General features: G+C 36.5%; 1 protein-coding gene across 4 annotated transcripts in view; it reads right to left on the bottom strand.

Annotated features, from left to right (window-relative positions):
- Window positions 1–20,942, bottom strand: part of CFAP54 (cilia and flagella associated protein 54) — a 246,818-nt gene that overhangs the window by 155,155 nt on the left and 70,721 nt on the right. For all 4 annotated transcript variants that reach the window (XM_070410862.1, XM_070410863.1, XM_070410864.1 and 1 more), the window contains exons 21-25: window positions 16,898–16,990; window positions 16,457–16,642; window positions 9,225–9,361; window positions 5,501–5,648; window positions 3,664–3,819 (exon numbers count right to left, since the gene is read on the bottom strand). In XM_070410862.1, coding sequence (XP_070266963.1) covers window positions 3,664–3,819; window positions 5,501–5,648; window positions 9,225–9,361; window positions 16,457–16,642; window positions 16,898–16,990 — 720 coding nt within the window. The remainder of the gene's footprint in view (window positions 1–3,663; window positions 3,820–5,500; window positions 5,649–9,224; window positions 9,362–16,456; window positions 16,643–16,897; window positions 16,991–20,942) is intronic.

Below are 20,942 nucleotides of genomic sequence, written 5' to 3'. Positions count from 1 at the left end.
AGGTACTTGGAATACTAGTTTCCTTCAAAATTAAAACCAAACATTCATATCCTAGGAAAACAATTAATTCTGATGTTTACTTCTATTCTCCTTGCTTCATACTATAAGTAATACAACCATCAGAAAAGTTGAATTGAGATTGCATCAATCTGTTCTTTATTCAGATGATCTCAAAGGAAAAATTAATATGTTAATTTCTTCAAACTACCATTCCAACAATAGTATTACTATTGTCACAGTTCACTTACACGTTTTTTAAATGCTTCTTTAATTACTCCCTTCCACCAACAGCCTCTCCTGCCCTACCAGATCATATCCCCAAATCATGTTAACATTAAGTTGTGTCATTTTCTCCTGCCTCAAATAATTGTGTGTGTGTGTGTGTGTGTGTGTGTGTGTAAATACTAAATGTGCATAATAAGAGGGTTGATGTTAGGTTACAAAATAAGATTTATACATGCTTTTGTGAACTGTGCATTTCTCCTTCAACCATGTCTTGTGAAAAAAAATCCCTCCAAGTCTACAGGTTTAGCTGCAATACATTATAGTATTTCTAATGCTGCATAATTATTTACTGTGGATCAATCATAATTTAGTCAGCCACTTCCAGAATCTCCATGTTGCAGTTTTATAATTGAGATTTTGCAGTGTGGCTATCCTCCTGCTACTTCACTTTCTCTTTGTCTCCAGTTTTATGGCCACCACCAAGAATGCCACAATAAATACCCTCATACAGGCTCAGTTTCCAGTATGAGAGGCAATTGAGGCGCCAGCTTTGCGATTATAACCAGTGAGGATGAGGTACCGTCCTCCAGGGCGTAGTAAACATTCTAAGTCAGTGACAATTATGTGGCACTGGGTCCCCAGCAGGTAGAACACATGGATCCAGGAATGAAGGGGTGAAACTTGGAGAAGCATCTCACCAACTGGTGATTTTATCCTATGGGATAAATTACTAGTAGATGGATTGCTGTCAGGTATACTTGTTTTTAATTTTAATTAAAATTAGGTTTAGTTTCATTAAAATTAGATTGCTTTACCAAATCCAATGCCTATAACAATTCATATTCCCCCCATTAATGAATGAGAATGCCTTTGCCCCACATCCTCACTAGCAATAGGAGTTACAGATCTTTTCCATCCTGCCACTGATATGAGATTGTTCATTTAATGCGCACATATATGAATAATCAGAGTTTGGGCAGCTTTCATATGTCTCTCAGCCACGTGGATTTGCTTTTCTGATAAACTACCTATTTGTATCCTGTGCCCAGTTTTCTGTTATAATAGGGTCAATTTGTAAGACTTTTTGTTATGTATGCTTACCCTTCATCAGTGTTAGATATATTTTTTCCAAATCCATAAACTTTGTACTACCTTTATTATGGTCCCTTTTTCATGCATAGATTGCTGTACATACAATCAAATATGTCTTTTTTTCTTGTTGTTTCTAAGAGTTCTGTCTTGCCTAGAAATGGTTCCCCAACCCTGGATTGCACAGGTAATCTCTTGGGATTTTTTTTGTCACATTTTTTGCTTTGGTCTGTATTTACAATCTCGATATTATTAATATGACACAAACAGAATCAAATTCAACTTTCTTTCAAATGAATATCTAGGTGTTTCACTACAACTTACTAAAAATATCCACTCTCTTTCCACTAAATTGGGATTCCAATTCTGCCATACATTACATTCTCATACATACTGAGGCCTACTGCTAGAATCTTCTTTCTGTTCCACTCATCTTTTCCTATTCTAAACAATGCACTCCATTCCTCGGTTTTTCCTCACAGCTATAAAAATTCTGAGCTGTAGCTAAAGGAATCATGAGTCAGTAGGATCCTAAAAGATGACAGTGGACTATCCTGAACTCAACCAGCCTGAGCCCCAATCACAGCTGCTGCTCCTAATGTGGATTCTTTGCTAGAGCACATCACAAGGCATGCATTGATATGGTTAATGTTCTCTTTTCCACTCTCTAGGAAAGAAGTACTAGATGTTCCCATTCACACTGGGCAGATAAGAATATACATTTAGAGTCTTGCCCCAGAGCAATGATAACTCTCCTACCTTCTGACATATTTTATGAAAGGATATGAACTTTCTGGGTGATTCTCAAAATAAAACATTAGACCACTATATTAGTAACATTATGTCAATCAGACCTAATGAGCAAGAAATGGCAAGTGCACTAAAGACCTGAATACGATGCGTGCCCTCCCGAGGGTAGAAATAAACCCTATGAAGATTCAGGGCCTGACACATTAAGTAACTATCTGGGAGATGCTGACACACCCCCTTCAAAGTAAGTTTGACATCTGGCATCTCTCATCTCTTAAACAGAGAAGAGAATGACAGGTAGACACCTTTGGATTCAGGAGGAAAAATATTCTACACTTGAAAATACTGCTTCAATCCATTTACAAGTGACATGGAAGGCTGCCAACTATTAGCCTAGATGTTGGATTTTGGAGGCATATCTCTTGAGCAGCTGAACTACTAGATGTGGGAATTCAGGAGGAGGAGGCATGTCTATACTAACAGTAGAGGCACTCCGAGGTGAATATTTGTTAACTTCTTTAAGCTCTCTGATTAATTTCCTCAATAGTGAATGTAAATTTTTTACACTTTGTGTAAGTTCATTAACATCATCTTGGCTCTCAAAATCTGAGCCCATGATGATGATGACAATGATGGTGATGATGAGTAACTTTGTGCACCATCAGCAGTAAAATCTTCCTTCTCTCCTTATTTCCCTGTCCTAGGCAGAATTCTAAAATAGTCCGCAAGTCCCTGCCCCTGATGTGTAAGCTTTGTCTAATTCCTCCCCCTGAGTGGAGGTAAGACCTGTGAAGGTGATGGTGCAGTCACTGTCATGACTGCATTTCATTATATAAGACTCCTCGGGCATAGCAGAGGAGACTCCCCTGCTGGCTTTGATGGAGCAAAGTGCCATGTTGGGCAGGAAACTGGTAGTCGGCCTTCAGGAGCCAAGGACCTCCTATCACATAATCGCAAGAAAATGAATTTTCTCAACAACCAGTGAGCTTGGGAGAGGACCCTAAGGCTCAAAAGAGATTGCAGCCCTGATTTCAACCTGATAAGACCTTGAGCAGCCCAACTAAACCACATTCAGCTTCCTGGACCATAGGAACTGTGATAGTAAATGGGTGTTGTTTTAAGTCACCAAGTTACGGTGATTTGTTAGGTAGCGTGAACAACTAATATAATCCCTTCAAGCCAGGGTATCTTCTAACTTCTCCATCCCTGAGACATCAAGCATGTTTTCTTGGGTCATCCACCAATTTTTCTCCCAGATGATAGCTTTAACCATTGCTTTGAATAAATACTATTGCTTCTGACATTACAAGAACACAAAAATTGAAATGAAATTTAAAAACCTGGAAAAGTATTTAAATATAGACAGCACTGGGACTGAATATTTTCAAAGAAACACATTTTAAGTCCTTATTTATGTCTGCCCAGACATATCATTTAAATTATTTAAATGTTTTTCAGTTAACTCATGACAATTCATAAAATACTTGTTATTTGTACTTTATAAGAGATACATTGTTTTTTCTTTTCCAAAATGCACTGTTGAGTTGCCTTTGTAAAAATACCCTTATCTGGGGGGAGAAGAGGAAGAAATACCCTTACCTGTATGACAGGTACCAAAACAATATTGTGATAGATTATAGGAGCAAGGAGGCCATAACATTGAGTCACAGATTGAAGAGCATAGCTGGAATCATTTAGGTAGTTGCTAAGTTCCAATGCCACTAACACTCTCTCACATTCAATTAGTCTAGCAATCTGTAAAGAAAAAGGTTTTGTTACACAAATTAATTATCAGGTACTTCACTAATGTGTCTAAGGAAAACAACGGTAGGAAATATGTTCCCTATGGCTTAACAGGATGAACTCTGGCATAAAGAAAAATCTAAATTCAGGAACAACACTAACTCGCAAATAATGCTATACAAGGATAACACAATTTTAGAACTAAACTTCAGAATTTTTTGTAAAACAATAGAAATATCACTAGTAACAGAAAAAGAACCAATCTTTGTAACTGGTAAGATAAAATCTTGGCTATGTTTTAATGTAAGAAAAAACAGTTGTTGCAAAAGCAAAAATTATAATAAATAATAATTAAAATACAATGTCTCTGTAATATTGCCACCACTTGATTAACAGAGTCCCATTTCCCTTCTGAATTTGTGAGAAAATAGCAAATTTTCAGTAGAGCACACTAATCTCCTGTTATAATGCTCCTACATAAGTAAAAATTATAGTAAAATGTGAAGATAGGCTTTTGTGATTAAATGACACTTAAAAATAATAAGAATCTTATCTTACTCCTCCTTTCCCTTTCCTGAGGAAGATTTCATTATTTTGCTATGCATATACATACAAGATTATGTACAAATAAAACTGTATGAGTGGCAACCAGAAATTTCCATACAACAAATTATTACTCAAATACTAGCCTAGCATTCTGAAAATCATTGAAGTACTCCAAAATTGTCTTTCTTTTCAGACTAGATGCTGAAAGAAGAAACTGAATACGATGTATAGTAGGAACAGACTGATGGTTATAAGTACTTGGGCTCTGCAAGACTGTGCGCTTGCCTTGGACAAAGAATCATGTTTTTTTCACTTTCATATTCATAAAAACTAGTACAAATTCACATAACAAATTATTGATTAACTAATGAATAAGTGCATGGGTAGAAAAGAGCAACTGCAAAAGAACCTAACAGCCAGGCCGGCATGACTCAATGGTTGAGCGCTGGATTATGAAGCAGGAGGTCACGGTTTGATTCCCGGTCAGGGCACATGCCCAGGTTGCGGGATCGATCCCTTATAAGAGGCATGCAGGAGGCAGCCGATCAATGATTCTCTCTCATCACTGATGTTTTTATCTATCCCTCCAACTTTCTTCTTCTCTGAAATCAATAAAAATATATTTTTAAAAAACAACCTAACCAAAAAAAAATGGCAAAAGCCTCCATATATCTAAGGTGAAAAAAGTAACTTCAATCTAAAAAGAAAAAAAAAATGTAGGATTGTTATTAAAAGCAAGAGTGTAAGAAGATTGTAGATGTACATAGGACAATGTTTATAAGCTCTCTGAGACTCTACCAAAAGGACATAGGTTAAATTCCTGCCTCTGTACAGGAATGCAATGTTATAACTTAAAAAGAATTTGGTAATTGATATGTACCATCATGAAAATATGTCCAAGATATATTATAAAAATGTTGAAAAGTCAAGGTGCAGAATAACAAATGTATCATGATCCCATATAAATTGAAAAAAAGAAAAGAAAAGATAAACCTGTGAATCCTACATGGACTATCAAACAAATCAGCACAAATACACAAGGGCTCCTCAGTCCATTTGCAAACCAGGACTTACATTCCCCAAAAACATGAAGTTGAGACATCAAGAAACAAATAAAGGAAAACTGGCACATTTTTAATTCACTTACTTGTTGAGCAGGAAAAATCTCATTGCCTTTTATATTATCACAGAAAAGATTTTCTTCTTTAATTTTGATGTCACTTGTTACAAAAATATTCCTGAGAAAAAGACTTAAGAGGATTGAAGAAGTCTCTGCCAAAATCTCTGAATGTAATCTGCAAAAAGGAGTAAATAACATTACAGGTTTAAATATAAAAATGATTTAGCAAGTGAACTTGCCTTTTTAGATTGATTTGTTCTTAGTATCTAAACAATGATCCCAAGTCGTGGAATAGCTACTCTGGTACAGTGTTAAGTTAAAAACAAAGACTATCCTTAACAAGTTCACAACTAAAAGAATTAAGCTGTCATAGATACATAAAAATAACTATTGTCAAAGCTTTCTGGTTCTGATATGTAAAGTTCTATTTTATCAATATAATGAAAACACTATAGATATTCAAGATTGGAAAATAGACCCATTAATTAATGAACTTTATGAAAATGAGGGCCATTTATAGTAGAATTGGCTGGGGGTGGGGTGGGGTCGAGAGAGAAACTTTTGCATTATTCCTAATTATCTTTTCTAAGTTGCAGTCAACAGTGCCAACCATTGGCAAAACTGGGAACTCTACAATCATCCTTTGCAATATTCCCTCCCTTACCCCTTAGTCTTATTTGGTAGCAAACCCTCCCTTCTAAGATTCTAAGTTTCAGGTTCATCTACTCTCTATACACCCTATTCCTATAAAACAAGAAAGAGTCTAGCATCAGTAATTCACACCTGATGAATGTCTGTTTTATCACTAGGTTAAATTCTAAAATTATCTTTGCCAGGAGAATTTTAGTTCTCCTACTCTCTTTGTCCTCATGCTAACCATCAGAACCTTGACATATGCAGTAAGTCCAGGCTATCACCTCCTCCTGGCTCCATCTCATTCTCTGCCCAGCTCAGACTCTGATAGTCATGTCAATAGTGGCTTCTGTAACACTTTAGATTCTGCACCTCTTATTTTATGCAATAATCAATTTGCCTGCCCTTGTATAGATGTCACTGTCCAATTTTTCTATTGTTTATTCTCATTCATTCTTTTTTTTCATTCAAACTATCATTTTCTGAACACTTACTATGTATAAGACACTATTCTAGGATCTGGGATATAAGGATGAATCAAAAGTGGCCCTTCAACACAAGGAACTGGGCTCTACTACAATTCATGTTATGTGACAGCAACTGAGTCATTCGTGCCTCTCATCAACACTTTTAGTTGTCCTGATGTCACCTTATTCACGTTCCCCACAACAAATGTTCTAAACCCCCTATTGTCCACTCCATGTGCTCCTATGTCCTTCTGGCTCTAGCATAGTATCATCGTCATCTGCATCTTCTTGTATCTTCAGTCTCTCCCTCTCTACTGACTCCCTTCTTTCTACCCTCCAAAATCCTTTCCTTAAGCTTGCCCTCCCCCTCAAGCTTCTTCCCACTTTCCTCTTCTCTTTACCACCAAACTTCACATGAGTAGTCTGCCTGCTACAATTCTCCATTTTCATTTATTCCTCAGTCAATTGCAAAAGTTTTCTGTCCCATCATAGCACAAAAATCACTATCTTAAACTCCACAATGGCCTCCTAATTGCCGACTCTAAAAGCCTCTTCTTAGCCCTAACTGGTTTGGCTCAGTGAACCGAGCATCAGCCTGCAGACGGAAGGGTCCCAGTTCAATTTCAGTCAAGGGCACTTGCCCAGGTTGCTGGCTTGATCCCCAGTAGGGGGCATGCAGAAAGCAGCCAACCAATGATTCTCTCTCATCACTGATGTTTCTATTTCTCTCTCCTTCTTCCTTCCTCTCTGAAATCAATAAAAATATCTTTAAAAAAATAAAAAAATAAAAGTTTTTTCTTAGTTTACATCCTACCCTGTCTCTCTGTAGTGTTCTATTATGCAGCTGCTCTACTTGACCTTGCACTTAGCATTCAGTACTGCTGGCGTGTTCCTCCATGGTGATGCCCTCACTGCCCTTGGCAGTATACGTTACCAAACTTTCACCTCCTGGTCTGCTTCTTTCCAATAGCCTCCCTTGGTGCCATTTCTGCTTCTGTCTCTTAAATGTGTGCACACCCAAGGTGCAAATTCCAGCCCTCTATTTTTCAGCTAAATAGTCATCCCCTGTCAAAATTTCAATGATGACCTCAATGAAAATTTCTAAATCTGCAGCTCTAGCCCTGACCTCTCTCCTTAGACGTCAGCACTAAATATCCAACTACCTACCTGGTATCTCATATCTACAAAGATGTCCTGCTGGAAAACTAAACTCTAAATATTTTAAATCATATTCATTATCTTCGTCCAAAAATTTGTTCTACCTGTCTTATCATGCTCCCTTAGTAAATGTAATAGGCCTCCCAGTCAGGTAACCTTGGAAATCCCAGTCAACTTTCACTCTTTTCTCTCTCTTATCCTTACAAGTGACATAAGATATTCTCTTCCTCCTCTAAAAATAATTCTCAAATCCATCCTGCATAGCACCTAGGACATAGTAAACGCTAAGTCTACATTTTTTAATTAAATGTAATTATATCTAAATCTGAATAAGGATCATCAACGTCTTTACTCAACCAGAATTTGCATTTTAAGCTCGTTATCTTTGATTCAGAAGTGAAGGGTTTTGTCTTCTTATTAAAGAAATTTCAGGCATTAACAAGCAGGTGAAGGGGAATGTTGTTTTTCAAACTTGTTGAGACAGCCTGAAATCATACCAATCCTTGTTTCTTAAGCTTCTCTTAAATTTATTTTCTTTTTAAAAAAATATATTTTATCTATTTCAGAGAGGAAAGAAGAGGGAGAGAGAGACAGAGACATCAATGATGAGAGAGAATCATTGGTCAGGTGTCTCCTGCAGACCCGTACTGGGGATTGAGCCCACAACCCGGTCATGTGCCCTGACTAGGTATTGAACCGAGACCTCCTGGTTCATAAGTCAATGATGCTCAACCACTGAGCCATGCTGGCCAAGCAAACTTTGTTCTTTTAAGAAAAAAAAAGGCTGTAAAGCAAAGTATGGCCTGTGGTTTTATATGTGGCTTCTACTGGCCTATTTGCAGTTGCTGGTGGTCTAATTCTGGGAGCTCTTCAAGCAAAGAAAAGCATTTATACCCTAACAGTCTACCCACCCATCAGACTCAAACCTTAACCTGAATTTGACCTTTCTCTGTTATAAAAATTCCTGCCCTAGCTGGTTTGGCTCAGTGGATAGAGCATAGGTCTGCAGACTGAAGGGTCCCAGGTTTGATTCCGGTCAAGGGAACATGCCTGGGCTTCAGGCTCAATCCCCAGTAGGGGACATGCAGGAGGCAGCCAATCAATAATTCTCTCTCATCATTGATGTTTCTATCTCTCTCTCCCTTCATCTCTGAAATCAATAAAAACATATTTTTAAAAAAATTCTCAATGCTATTTGTGCTTTATAGTATAATTGACATTACCTTGGTTAGTGTTTGGTATTTTTTTACATAACTTTCATTAACTTATATTCAGAATGCATCCATATGCCTGCAGTGTTTTTTCTGATTCTAAAAAAGAAGTTTCTAACAAGGACTCAAGACCTTGAAATGTATATAGTCATTAAAAACTGATCAGAAAGTTTTGTATGGGCTATCTTAACATGAAATTAAAAATAAATTAATTCTAGGCTTCACACCCAACATTTATTTTCAAAAGGCAAATTAATATTTTGAAGGAGTATTTCTAATTACCTTCTCTGTGTAATAGTCATCATACTGCTTAAACAAACCACAGATTGTTCATTGTGAGGTGGTGAAGTGACAAAATAATCCCAGACTGGTGAGAAAACTTTCTTAGCCAATTCATAGTTACCAATCTGATAGGCAACCTACAACAGAAAGCACATTATCTTATGAAATATTTTTATTTTTGAAAAGTACTTTTTAAACAAGAGTTCTGCTAGGGTCCTATAACATACTCATTTCATATACAGTCATTCACATTTGCGGCTCTGGTCTGCAGTGCCACAGTAAGGTAATGATGGCCATCGGCAAGGGAGACAGACACATTTTGAAATCTCTTTTATTTCTGAATTGCATGGAAATTTGAAACTCTGTAAGGATGTTTCAAATTCTCATAAGCAAAACAAAGATCAGATCTGAGCCAAATTAATTTCATTTCCATCTATCTCAGCAGCGCACTCCATTTATTATAGACACTGTTATAATGAACAATCTGTTCCAAGAGAAACAATCAGATTTCCCAAACCAAAAATATGAAATATACTTCATTCTTTTCTGCTTCTGACTGACACTTTCGGAATTTTTGTACAACAAAGGGTTCACAGCTGAAAAGAGTGGAGAATAAAACAGAGATGCTTCCAAGAAGCCATGATATATTTTAAATTTAACACATTCAACTTTAGGCAAAATAACTGCTTTTACTCATATAACCGAAACATTCAGAAGAAAAAGTCATCAACTTACCTATTTCTTTTGGTAGAATATATTTCTTTAAAGATATTTCTAAATATCATTCTATTTTTTTATGTATAGCAATATGAAATCTCACCATAAGTTATATGCTGCTTCAAGTCCTTAATGGAAGCAGATAAAATATAAAGTATACTAGTAGATTCATTGAATTAAGGATGTAAATGACATGTCGCTAGGTTATATTCCACTCCAGGGAATAATTTACAGATCTAGAACTTTTTAAATCTGCCAGGTCAACATTCAAAATCAACCAACCAATAAACTTTTATGAAGTTTCTACCGTGTGCTAAGCACCATAAAAATAGATTCTTCAAAGCTGAAAATGCTCTCATATTCCATGAAACTGTAATCAAGTTATAGACATAAAACACATGAAATCACAGAAAAATTACAAATGATAACATAATAATTGTGGAGGCTTAGAAAAGAAGAAATAAAGACTTCAAGGAGGAGGCAGGGCTTGAGTTGACCCCTAAGAAGAGATAAGGTTCAGATGAGCATAGCTTAGGCAGAATCTGAATAAGGTCCATTGATGGAAATCACCACAGTGCAGTTAGGAGAGACTGGAAAGGCAGGCCAGAATTTGGAGAAAAGTGGGCAATATGATTGGACAGGTAAAGTGGGGCATGGTGTCAGAAGGTCTTGAAAATAAGGTAGAAATATTTAAAGATGTCATGCATTATTGTATTGACTCCTCACCCCAGCTCTATTAAGTAAGCTCTATTGCCATCTTCGTATTTCAGATGAGGACAATGGGGCATTGAATAGTTGAATAATTTGTACAGAGCCTGACACTCAGTGAAAACAGTGGAGCAGAGACTTGAAGTGGAAACCGAGTCACTTTTCTGGGCTGCATTGTTCACATTAAGGATTTGGACTAAGTGGTCACTAAAACACCATCTAATTCTAAGATTTCCCTGGGAAATAGTAACAGATGATGTATAATGGGGTTGATGAAACTGTAATTGAATGTTCTTTCCTTTTGAAAAATAATGTTATTTATTCAATTAGTGAACACTGTGAAACAAGAAAAGATACCTTGATAAAACTATGGTTTATAAAATAACCAGTCTTTGTGGGTTAACAGAGGAGTGCGATGATATGAGCATGTTCAAAGATGGTTAACTGGTAGTGATGTGCTGAACAGATGATAGAGGGGATGAGGTTAAAATGAAAAAGCAGCACTAAAGACTGATGTAATTATGAAGTACAGTATAAACTTTGATACATGACCTTCACCTGGCTTCCAGAACACCACACTCTTGATTTTCTTTTCACTACAAAGGCCACATTCCTTTTCAGTTGCCTGTACAAGCTCCTCCTCTTTCCCCCAATCTCTTTATATTGGAACTCAAGGCTTCAGTCTTTGAACCTCTTCTCTTTTCTGTCTGCAGTTATTTCCTTGGTGATATCATCCAGCTCCATGGCTTGGGCACATGACTACTCTCAAATCCCTCTCCTGCCCAACCTCTGTCTCTCCTAGACTCCAGATTCATACATCTAACTATTCAACAATATCCAACTACTCTCTGAATATCCAACAAGTGTGATAAGTAAGAAATATCTAATAATATCTAATATCTTACCTCAACATGCCCTGAGCTGAATTTCAGATCTTCCACAGCCTTCCTCAACTCAGTTCACGTCAACTATATCCTTGCAGTTGGTCAGCTAAATATCTTAGAGTCATCTTTCAGTTTTCTCTTTATATTCGTTCCATCAGGAATTCTTGTTAACTCCTCCCTCAAAACATATCCAGAACCTGGCCACTTCTCATCACATCATCTACTATCACTCTGGCCAAGCCACCTTCATCTCTCATTGGATTATAGGAATAGAGAGGTCTCTCTGCTTCTACCCTTACCCTCTTATGGTCTATTTCCAGTATAGCAGTCAGTGTGAGCCTTTGAAAATATAAGTCACATTATATATCATGCCACTACTCAAAACCCTCCATTTCACTCAAAGTAAGAACCAAAGTTCTTAAAATGGCCTAAAAGTCTTTTCATGATCTACTCCCCTACCCACCCATTCAGCTTTACTTCTCCGACCAATCCTTTATTCTCCGTGGGTCCCTCTACTCTAGCCATACTGGCCCCCTGGCTATTAGAAAAACATACCAGGTGCACTTCTGGATATCTTAGGGCTTTTGCTCTAGCTCCTTCTGCAGAATGCTCTTCTTCCAAGAGTCTTTCCCACACCTCTTTCAAGTCTCTGCTCAAACCTCACTTTCTAAGTGAGGTCTTCCCTGAGCACTTTATTCAACACTGTAATCAACCTTCCATTCCCCCACTTCACATTTCCATTTCCTTTTACCATACTCCACTGTATATTTCCTTAGAACTACCTATTTCCTCTGATAGAAGGACCCAGCAATCTGTTTAACTAGCATTCCTGATCACTGATTCATGCTCAAGTTTTGAATAACTAGCCTGGAGCAATGCTGGCACAGAGTAAGCACTCAGTAACAAGGTGTTAAATGAATTGAATAATGTGTTGAATGCATCCTTTTCCACAGAAGAGGATACCCAGAGGTTGCACTGTACTATAATACAGTTGACTGGCCCAGAGTGAGTGGCTGACCTAAGCTGAGTGTTTTACAGCCCCCACTTCAAAATAAGAACCCTAATTTTGGTTCTGAGGTTAAGGCTGATGACCTGGACACACTTGGAAAATTTGAGAGAAAATTTATTACTCACACAAGACTCCCAAGGAGAGTTTGGCAGCACACACAGGTCTGGGCTGGCTTGGACAAAGCAGAAGAAATGGGTTGTCCCTTGATTAGTGGCTGGGCAGCAGGAATAAGGAAAGTTCCTGCCACCTGGAAGGTTTAAATTTCCTGCTGGCACCAAAGATAAGGTAAGCCCACAGACCTCCCTATCAGCCTGCCTTACTGTGTGGCCAAAGGAAAAAAGAGGGGTGAGATTTAAGACCAAGTCGGTGGTCAAACATCAAAAAGGAGGTCAGATTCTTTATTATATTAGGCAAGTCAAAGTCTCTCTCCCCAGGAATTTGGAATTAAGATTAGGAGGCAGCTCTGTTTACAGCTAAATTTGAGGGATATATAAAAATTAATGAGGTGCTATTTTTCCTCCAAAGATAGAGAGGTAAAGAAATTAAACCTTTAGAGAAAGAAAAATAAAGCATATTTAGAGGGAACCAAAGGTATGAAACTTAGAGCTCTGCAGCCTTCCCATGGTGTATTCCCCACGCCAGGCTGGCTCCCCTGCTTACAAAGTCTTAACTGAAACCATAAATCAAAATTATCTAAACAAGGGTTGTTATATATGTTTCAAAGGAAGAAGGAATGACATCTAGCATAGAACCTGACACAAAACAGACAGTGAATAAATAATTCCTCAATAAGCAAATGGGTATAAAACGAGTAGTCATAGAGGATAAGAGGGAAAAGTTGAAATTTCTTAAAGAGCTTAAAAGTGGTGTTAACTATCCTTTTTACCTGATAGCTTTTTCTTTTATTATTTGAATAGTCATAGGCAAAACTCTATTAATCAAATAATTTCAATGACTACATATATGAAGTGAAAAAAAAATGTATGAACTTTATTTCCCCTTCGCCTGACACCATTGTGTTTACTGACAAAGCATTCATGTCCCAGCATCAAATTCTCCTGCCAACACTGATCATCAAGACCTGCTGAACAACACCAAACCCAGGCAGAGAAAAGATGGGAGAGATGCAGGCTCTAGAATAACTGGGCACATGTTAGACATCGAACACATGACTTCCTTGGAACCTGACAGAGCAATAAAAATGCATGAGCTGGTTCAAGTGTCAGGCTTACCATCTGCTACCCAAGTAACCTTGGGTAAATTAACCTCCATGAGACACCTTTTCTGGAATTAACTGGGACTGGCAGAGGAAGAATCAAATTAATCTCAGGCTCCTCAACTATAAAATGAAAGTGATAATATCCCCTCATAGAGTAATTATAATAAAGGGAATAATGCATTTTTAAATGCTTGTCACACAACAGTTTTTTATATTCCACGTTTCCTTTGTTCAACTAGCCATTGTACCCACTCACTATTCGATTTAATAGTTCAATAATCCTGCAGTATATGGCATTTTGTAGATATCCATTTTACAGATAGAGAAATAGAGACCATGAAATTTGTCTAAAATTTTGCTCACAGATTTCTAATTTTCTATATTTTATATCACATTATCTAGCCATTCCCAACTTAAAGGGGAAGAATAAAAAGAAATGAGGCTTTAAAAAGAGGGAAATTAGAAAATATCCACAGAAAATATATCATTCATATAGGTTCCTCAAAACAATTTTTCAAATAGCCTGAATTAAGGGAATACCTACTAAAGATTCACCTGAATTTATTAATGTCTAAAGAATAATGTTGAGCAAAAGTGCAACCTAAAATCGCAAGCCCAAGTTAATAATAGGAAGTAAGTGAAATATCTCCATAACTTACTATAAGAATATTTATAATATTTTTTAAAGAACAGAACTATCCTGAAATTAAAAACCACTCTCATAAAAATAAATCACAATTCCAAGAGAAAGGTCTATTTTCTTGCTAGAACCTTTAAACTTTTGTAAATAAGGAGATTTACTAAATGAGAAAATTTTGCGTTAGCCACTTAACATTATGAGGCAGAATGCTCATAAACTGTCATAAACTAACTGAAGTACTGCAAATATGGTATCAATAAAGACACACAGGTCACTGCCTTATGACATTTCTCATTATCCCAGCAGTATAGCTGAGACTTCGTTTTATTAATTTTCAATGAAAGTTCTGCCAAGTGAATCCCAAGATTCAAACCACTCCCTGGAGAAAAACTAGGCCTTGATAAAATATTCTATTCCTCTTTTTGAAATAACTCCATCACTGCAAATTAGGGAATATATCAGATCCCAAAGAAATCAAAACATCAGAAAACTATGAGCCAATATGATGTGCTAAACCAATGCTAGACAAATCCTAGCAATTCTCTCAATTTAATTTTCTTTGAAAAATATGATCATATAAAAAGCCACTAAAATCTTCGCTTATAATACTAATCAACTATTAAGAGAACAAATAGCACAATAGAAATGTAATAAAATTTAGAATGGCCATCATCTCTATAGTCAATAATAGGTTTAAAATTAGATGCTTGAGACTTAGGTCAATGAGTCACACTCTTCTTAGCATCCTTTTCGCTGGTGACATGCTTTAAGTCAGGTAACCATTTCAGCAAAAATGTTAATTCATGAATATATCCACAACTAAATACAAAAATAATATTTATTAAGTGCCTACTGTGTGATAAATGCTCTGGTTAAACATCTGACATGAATAGCTCCACTTAATACTCATATTCGCTCTAGGAGGTAGCTACTATTATCATTCCAACTTCACAGATGAAGGCTGAATTTAAGCTCAGGTCTGCCTGTCCCTATTAACTCAGAAATTTCACTTCTATAAATCTATCCTAAGAAAGTAATCATGAATACAAAAAGATGTGCATCACAGCTTTGCTTATAACAGCAAAGGACTGGAAGGTCTTTAAATTTGTCCAACAATGAAAAATTATTAAACAAGCCACGATCTAGCAATAAGATAGATAATACCATGCAGTTGTTAAAAATTATGTTTTAAAAGAATAATTTAATGGAATGGGAAAATGTCAGTTATCTATTAAAATGAAAATATCAGAATATACAATAATATGATTAAAATTACATAGACATAATTCATATGTATGTATGTGCATGTATAACACCCATATATACACACACAGATGAAAGTATACCTCCTGTTCTCTCCACTTGGCACTACTGACATCTTGGACTGGATAATTCTTTTTTTATATATATTTTATTGATTTTTTACAGAGAGGAAGGGAGAGGGACAGAGAGTTAGAGGCATCGTGTGCCCACAAAAAAGTTGCATGCCCTTGACCGGAATCAAACCCGGGACCCTTTGGTCCGCAGGCCGACGCTCTATCCACTGAGCCAAACCAGTCAGGGCTTGGACTGGATAATTCTTTGTTTTGGGGGCCAAGCGCTGTCCTTTACATTGTAGAATGCTTACCAGTATCCCTGGCCTCTACCCACTAGATACCAGTAGCACCCCTCTAGATTGTAACAACCCAAAATGTTTCCAGACACTGCAAATGTCCCCTGGGGGCCATAATTGCCCCAGGTTAAAAACTGCTTCTCTGGATGATAGAATAACAGATAACAATCTTTTTTTTTATTTTTTCATTTCAGTATTTTCCAAAATTTCTAAAATTAATGTTATATATATTTTTTTCCAGGAAAAGGTGTTATTATAAAAAGCAAACTCATAAGAGAAGGAATTATTCCTGCTTTATAAGATTAAATTGCAATAATGGAAAACATGTATTACAGGAGCTTTAGAACATCTGCTATGATTTTTTTCCCCATCAGAAATTACTTAATAACTGTTCAATGGAAAAACACGTAAAGAACAAAAATATGAGCAGAAATCTCTTGTACCTGCGTCAGGAACATCCGAGCAGTAACGGCAGAAAGAGGTGGATAAATCAGAATCGGTTTAGTTGTCTCCCCAACAGCATTACCGACAAGCTGCCCGTTAGAAGAATAAGCAGCAATTGCAAAGACATATTTTTCATTGGTTTCCAAACCTTTCACTTCAAAAATGCTTTTACCATCCGCTGGTATCTATTAACAAAAACATTCCAAGTTATGTATGAAAATTAAAGTAATGTAAATATAAGTATATAGTTAAGTAAACCTTATATATAAAAAAACCTTTTCATTTACTGTTAGATTTTAGTCAGACTCAAGTTGAAATTAGAGAACTTCACTGAAATGATAATGACTTCATAAAGGAAAAAACTGTCATTAAATGAGATGTTTGGTAAGATTCCTTGACAATTAGAGGTTTGTTTTGTTTTTATTTTTCATTTGACATACCGCCTCTCCTGAGTTTGGGAGACGATTATTATTTAGTCTCACTTTTCCATGGCTCCCTTCTGCTTTGCAGCCCAAAATGCGGTACCACGACACCTGCCGAGGAGAGAGACAAGCCCAGCATTTGTAGTCTGTTTAACAAGGCATTCAATTTCCTTTATCAGAATGTGGCAAAGAAATGAAAATGTAACTATGCAAGTTTTAAAACATGACATCTAGGTTTACAAAAGTACTTAGGCTTAATCTTTTTTTAAAAAGGCAAATATTGGCTAGTTTACCTGGGACTAACAGGATAAAATATTATTCATTATTAATTATTTTAGCTACCACTAACTGAGCAATTCCCACATGCTGAGTATTGCTAGGAAATTTATATATGCTTTCTAATATTCACAACATCACTATAAGTTGGGATTACTGTTGTTATTTTGCTTTACAGAAAATGAAGACACAGAGATGTTTAATAACTGGCCCAAGGTCAGACAGTGTCAGGGGGTGGGTCCAAAGATGACTTAACTTTGATAGGGAAAAAGACCAACACTGGGATGATTTTCATATTTTATTTAATAATATATGACAAAAAAGTAAGTGGAAAAAGAAGCAAGATACTAAACTATAGTATTTAACGTAAAATATGAAAATACATGTTAAAAAAAGCCTGGAAGAAAATGTTCCTAAATAAGAATGGTGGTAGATTTGGGGTAATAAAGTGGTAAGATTATGGGTAAATTTTTTTTCTCCAGTGCATGCATTTTCTGATATCCTTTTGATAATTCTTAAATATAGGTATAAACCAAAAGCAAAATGCACATTCTACTAAAACAACCAAACTTAAACTTGATTAAATGCCTAGACAATGGCCCTTCTGCCAAAATGTCAAAATAATGGAAATCCTTTATTGTAATGAACTATTCTCACTATAAAGAAAGGGAGCAAGTTGATACCCAGGGACCAGCATTATTAGGAGCCATACTGACCAGGGGTTAAGAACAGAGGAATTGTCATCATTGTGGCATTCCCTTCTCCCCATAGATTCCACTTCACATCTCAACTCCTAAATTAAAAGGAAACTGGATGACAAGTGAAATGTAAACTTCTCTAAGGAGCAAAGGCTTCTCATAGCTTAGTCTGCTATCTCTTCTTCTGGGTCAACAGAAAACCCTAATTGTGTCTTGTCTGTTCAAGTAGTTCTCAACTCAGACTATGCAGCAGAATCACTTTTTAAAATATGCTTTGTACAGAATCAATCATTTAAAAAAAATTACATACACCCAAGCCTGCATGGCCTCAGTGATAAGAATTTCTGGTGCAGGTGGCCAAACTTTGTGTTTCCAAAAAAATTTTCTCAAGTGATTAAGGAGCCGTATACAAAGGCAGGAGAACTCTAAGGACAGAGAGTCCTGAAAAAACTTGGAATCTAGAGGTTGGGAAAAGAAATCAGATGAATCTCACACAAAAATGAGAAACTAACTTTCCTTGACCGCCCATGCAAAAAAATGAACCATTTTTCGTAAAGAGAAAAAAAAGAAAGTTTATGCTTATGATTTAGACCGTTATTGCTCTAAGCTAAGCTCTATTTATCAACCAGAATTTGAAGGGTAAAATTCTCTCTAAAAGCATATTTACAAGCAGGCTTTATATTTTGTTCCACAGATGAAAACATCTTAGTTTATGTAATTACTTATAAGAAGCAATGTGTGATTAGAATCTACATAAGAGTAATGAAACCATAAACAAATCATCACTAACTTCAGAAGTAAACATGCATAAATAGCATCAGCACTTTCAACTATTAAGACAGATTTTAATGAAACAAATACCTTAACAGTGATTTTGATCAAACTAAAGATGGCTGAATTCTCAAACCAGAAAATGTATTTAAGCCCACAGCACCATCTAGTGCTGCTCAGTAGGAAGCAGAAGGTAATTTCCTAGAGTATATAACTCTGCTAATGTATTACATACATAAACTTAATATAATGTGGCCCGGCCAGCGTGGCTCAGCGTTTGAGTGTTGACCTATGAACCAGGAGGTCACAGTTTGATTCCTGGTCAGGGCACATGCCTGGGTTGCGGGATCGATCCCCAATGTGGGGCGTGCAGGAGGCAGCCGATCAATGATCTCTCTCTCATCAATGATGCTTCTATCTCTATCACCCTCATCCTTCCTCTCTCAAATCAATAAAATATATATTTTTTAAAACAAAAAAACTTGGGGAGAAACCAAGATGGCGGCATAGGTTAACGTGGGAGTTTGCTGCCTGGAACAACCACTTCAAAAATACAACTAAAAGACGGAACGGACTTCATCCAGAATCACAAGAAGGCTGGCTGAGTGGAAGTTCTACAACTAGGAGGAACCGAGAATCAGAGGAGGCGCAGTGCTGAAGTAAAATACTAAGGTGCAGAGGGCGCGCAGCGCGGACTGGTGGCTGAGGGCGTGGTTGTCTGTTTCAATCCAGAGGAGTCTCAGACTCTGAGCTCCAGATCCGGGCGAGTCTCTAGGGACCCAGACTCAAATGGGAGAAGCGGGACTGTCTGGCTTCGGTCCTTCCGAGGTTAGCAAGAGAAAGAAACTCAGTTACCTACAAGGGAATACCCATACGACTGTCAGCTGATTTCTCAACAGAAACTTTGCAGGCCAGAAGGGAGTGGCAAGAAATATTCAAAGTGATGAATACCAAGAACCTACAACCAAGAGTACTTTATCCAGCAAAGCTATCATTCAGAATTGAAGGTCAGATAAAGAGCTTCACAGATAAGGAAAAGCTAAAGGAGTTCATCACCACCAAACCAGTATTATATGAAATGCTGAAAGGTATCCTTTAAGAAGAGGAAGAAGAAAAAGGTAAAGATACAAATAGTGAACAACAAACATGCATCTATCAACAAGTGAATCTAAGAATCAAGTGAATAAATAATCTGATGAACAGAATGAACTGGTGATTATAATAGAATCAGGGACATAGAAAGGGAATGGACTGACTATGCTTGGGGGGGAAAAGGGGTGTGGAAAATGCAGGAAGAAACTGGACAAAAATCATGCACCTATGGATGAGGACAGTGGGTGGGAAGTGAGGGCAGAGGGTGGGGTGGGAACTGGGAGGAGGGGAGTTATGGGGGGGAAAAAGAGGAACAAATGTAATAATCTGAACAATAAAGATTTAATTATTTAAAAAAAAACTTAATATAAAGTGTTAAGTGTTAAGTCCAACAACTACAAGTCAAATATGGGACTCATGTCTTCCTATTTCCAAGAATTATGAAATAAAATAGTCACTAATTTAAAATGCATAAAAAATAAGGTTTTGGTAAAATAAACCAAAACATTTGAAAAACAACAACTAAATCTCTTGGTAAATCATCCAGTCTTAGTTCTGCACTAAATTTCTAAAATCAGTGACTCCCTATTTTTTCAACATATCCAGAAAAATCCAAAGTTGAACTTTAAAATGGCTAGCAATTGGAATAATGTGTTTATTATAGTGCAGTTAGACATAAGACAAATGATACTTCTATTCCCCCAATTATAAGGCATTGGGAAGATGGTATTACTTCTCACTGATGTACATCTATTATCAGTCTAAAACTCCTCAAAGACTAGAACCATGTTTTATTTGTGTTTATTTTTATACCTCAATTACCATACACTGCTTGATAGATGATAGATACTCAATGCTCATTGGACAACGTTTATGAAAAATAAAAATTAAATCATATAATGATGGTTACATTATTAATTGCTTTTAGAAAACTTTACTATATATATTTAATAAGATATGAGGGGGAAAGCTAATATACCAAGAATATTATATAATATTTCATTTAATTTTCACAGTAAACATATTTTACAAATGAAAGCACAACAAAACATGAAACACCTCAGGAAGTATAATCAGATTTCCTAGAGAGTCCTACTGCTAGCAGGTGGAGCTGTAATTTTTAAACATGCATCTGACTTTAAAGCCCATGCCCTTCCCATTATACCAAGTCAATGTAATCTCAAGTGGAAGTCTTAAAAGAATCAAAGACACAACTTTAATTTTTA

The sequence above is a fragment of the Myotis yumanensis genome, unplaced genomic scaffold (assembly GCF_028538775.1).
Source record: "Myotis yumanensis isolate MYYU_CA2020_CCGP unplaced genomic scaffold, mMyoYum1.0.hap1 SCAF_3, whole genome shotgun sequence".
NCBI lineage: Eukaryota > Metazoa > Chordata > Mammalia > Chiroptera > Vespertilionidae > Myotis > Myotis yumanensis.
Note: the sequence above shows the minus strand (reverse complement) of the source record. Positions and strands in the feature narration are given on the sequence as shown.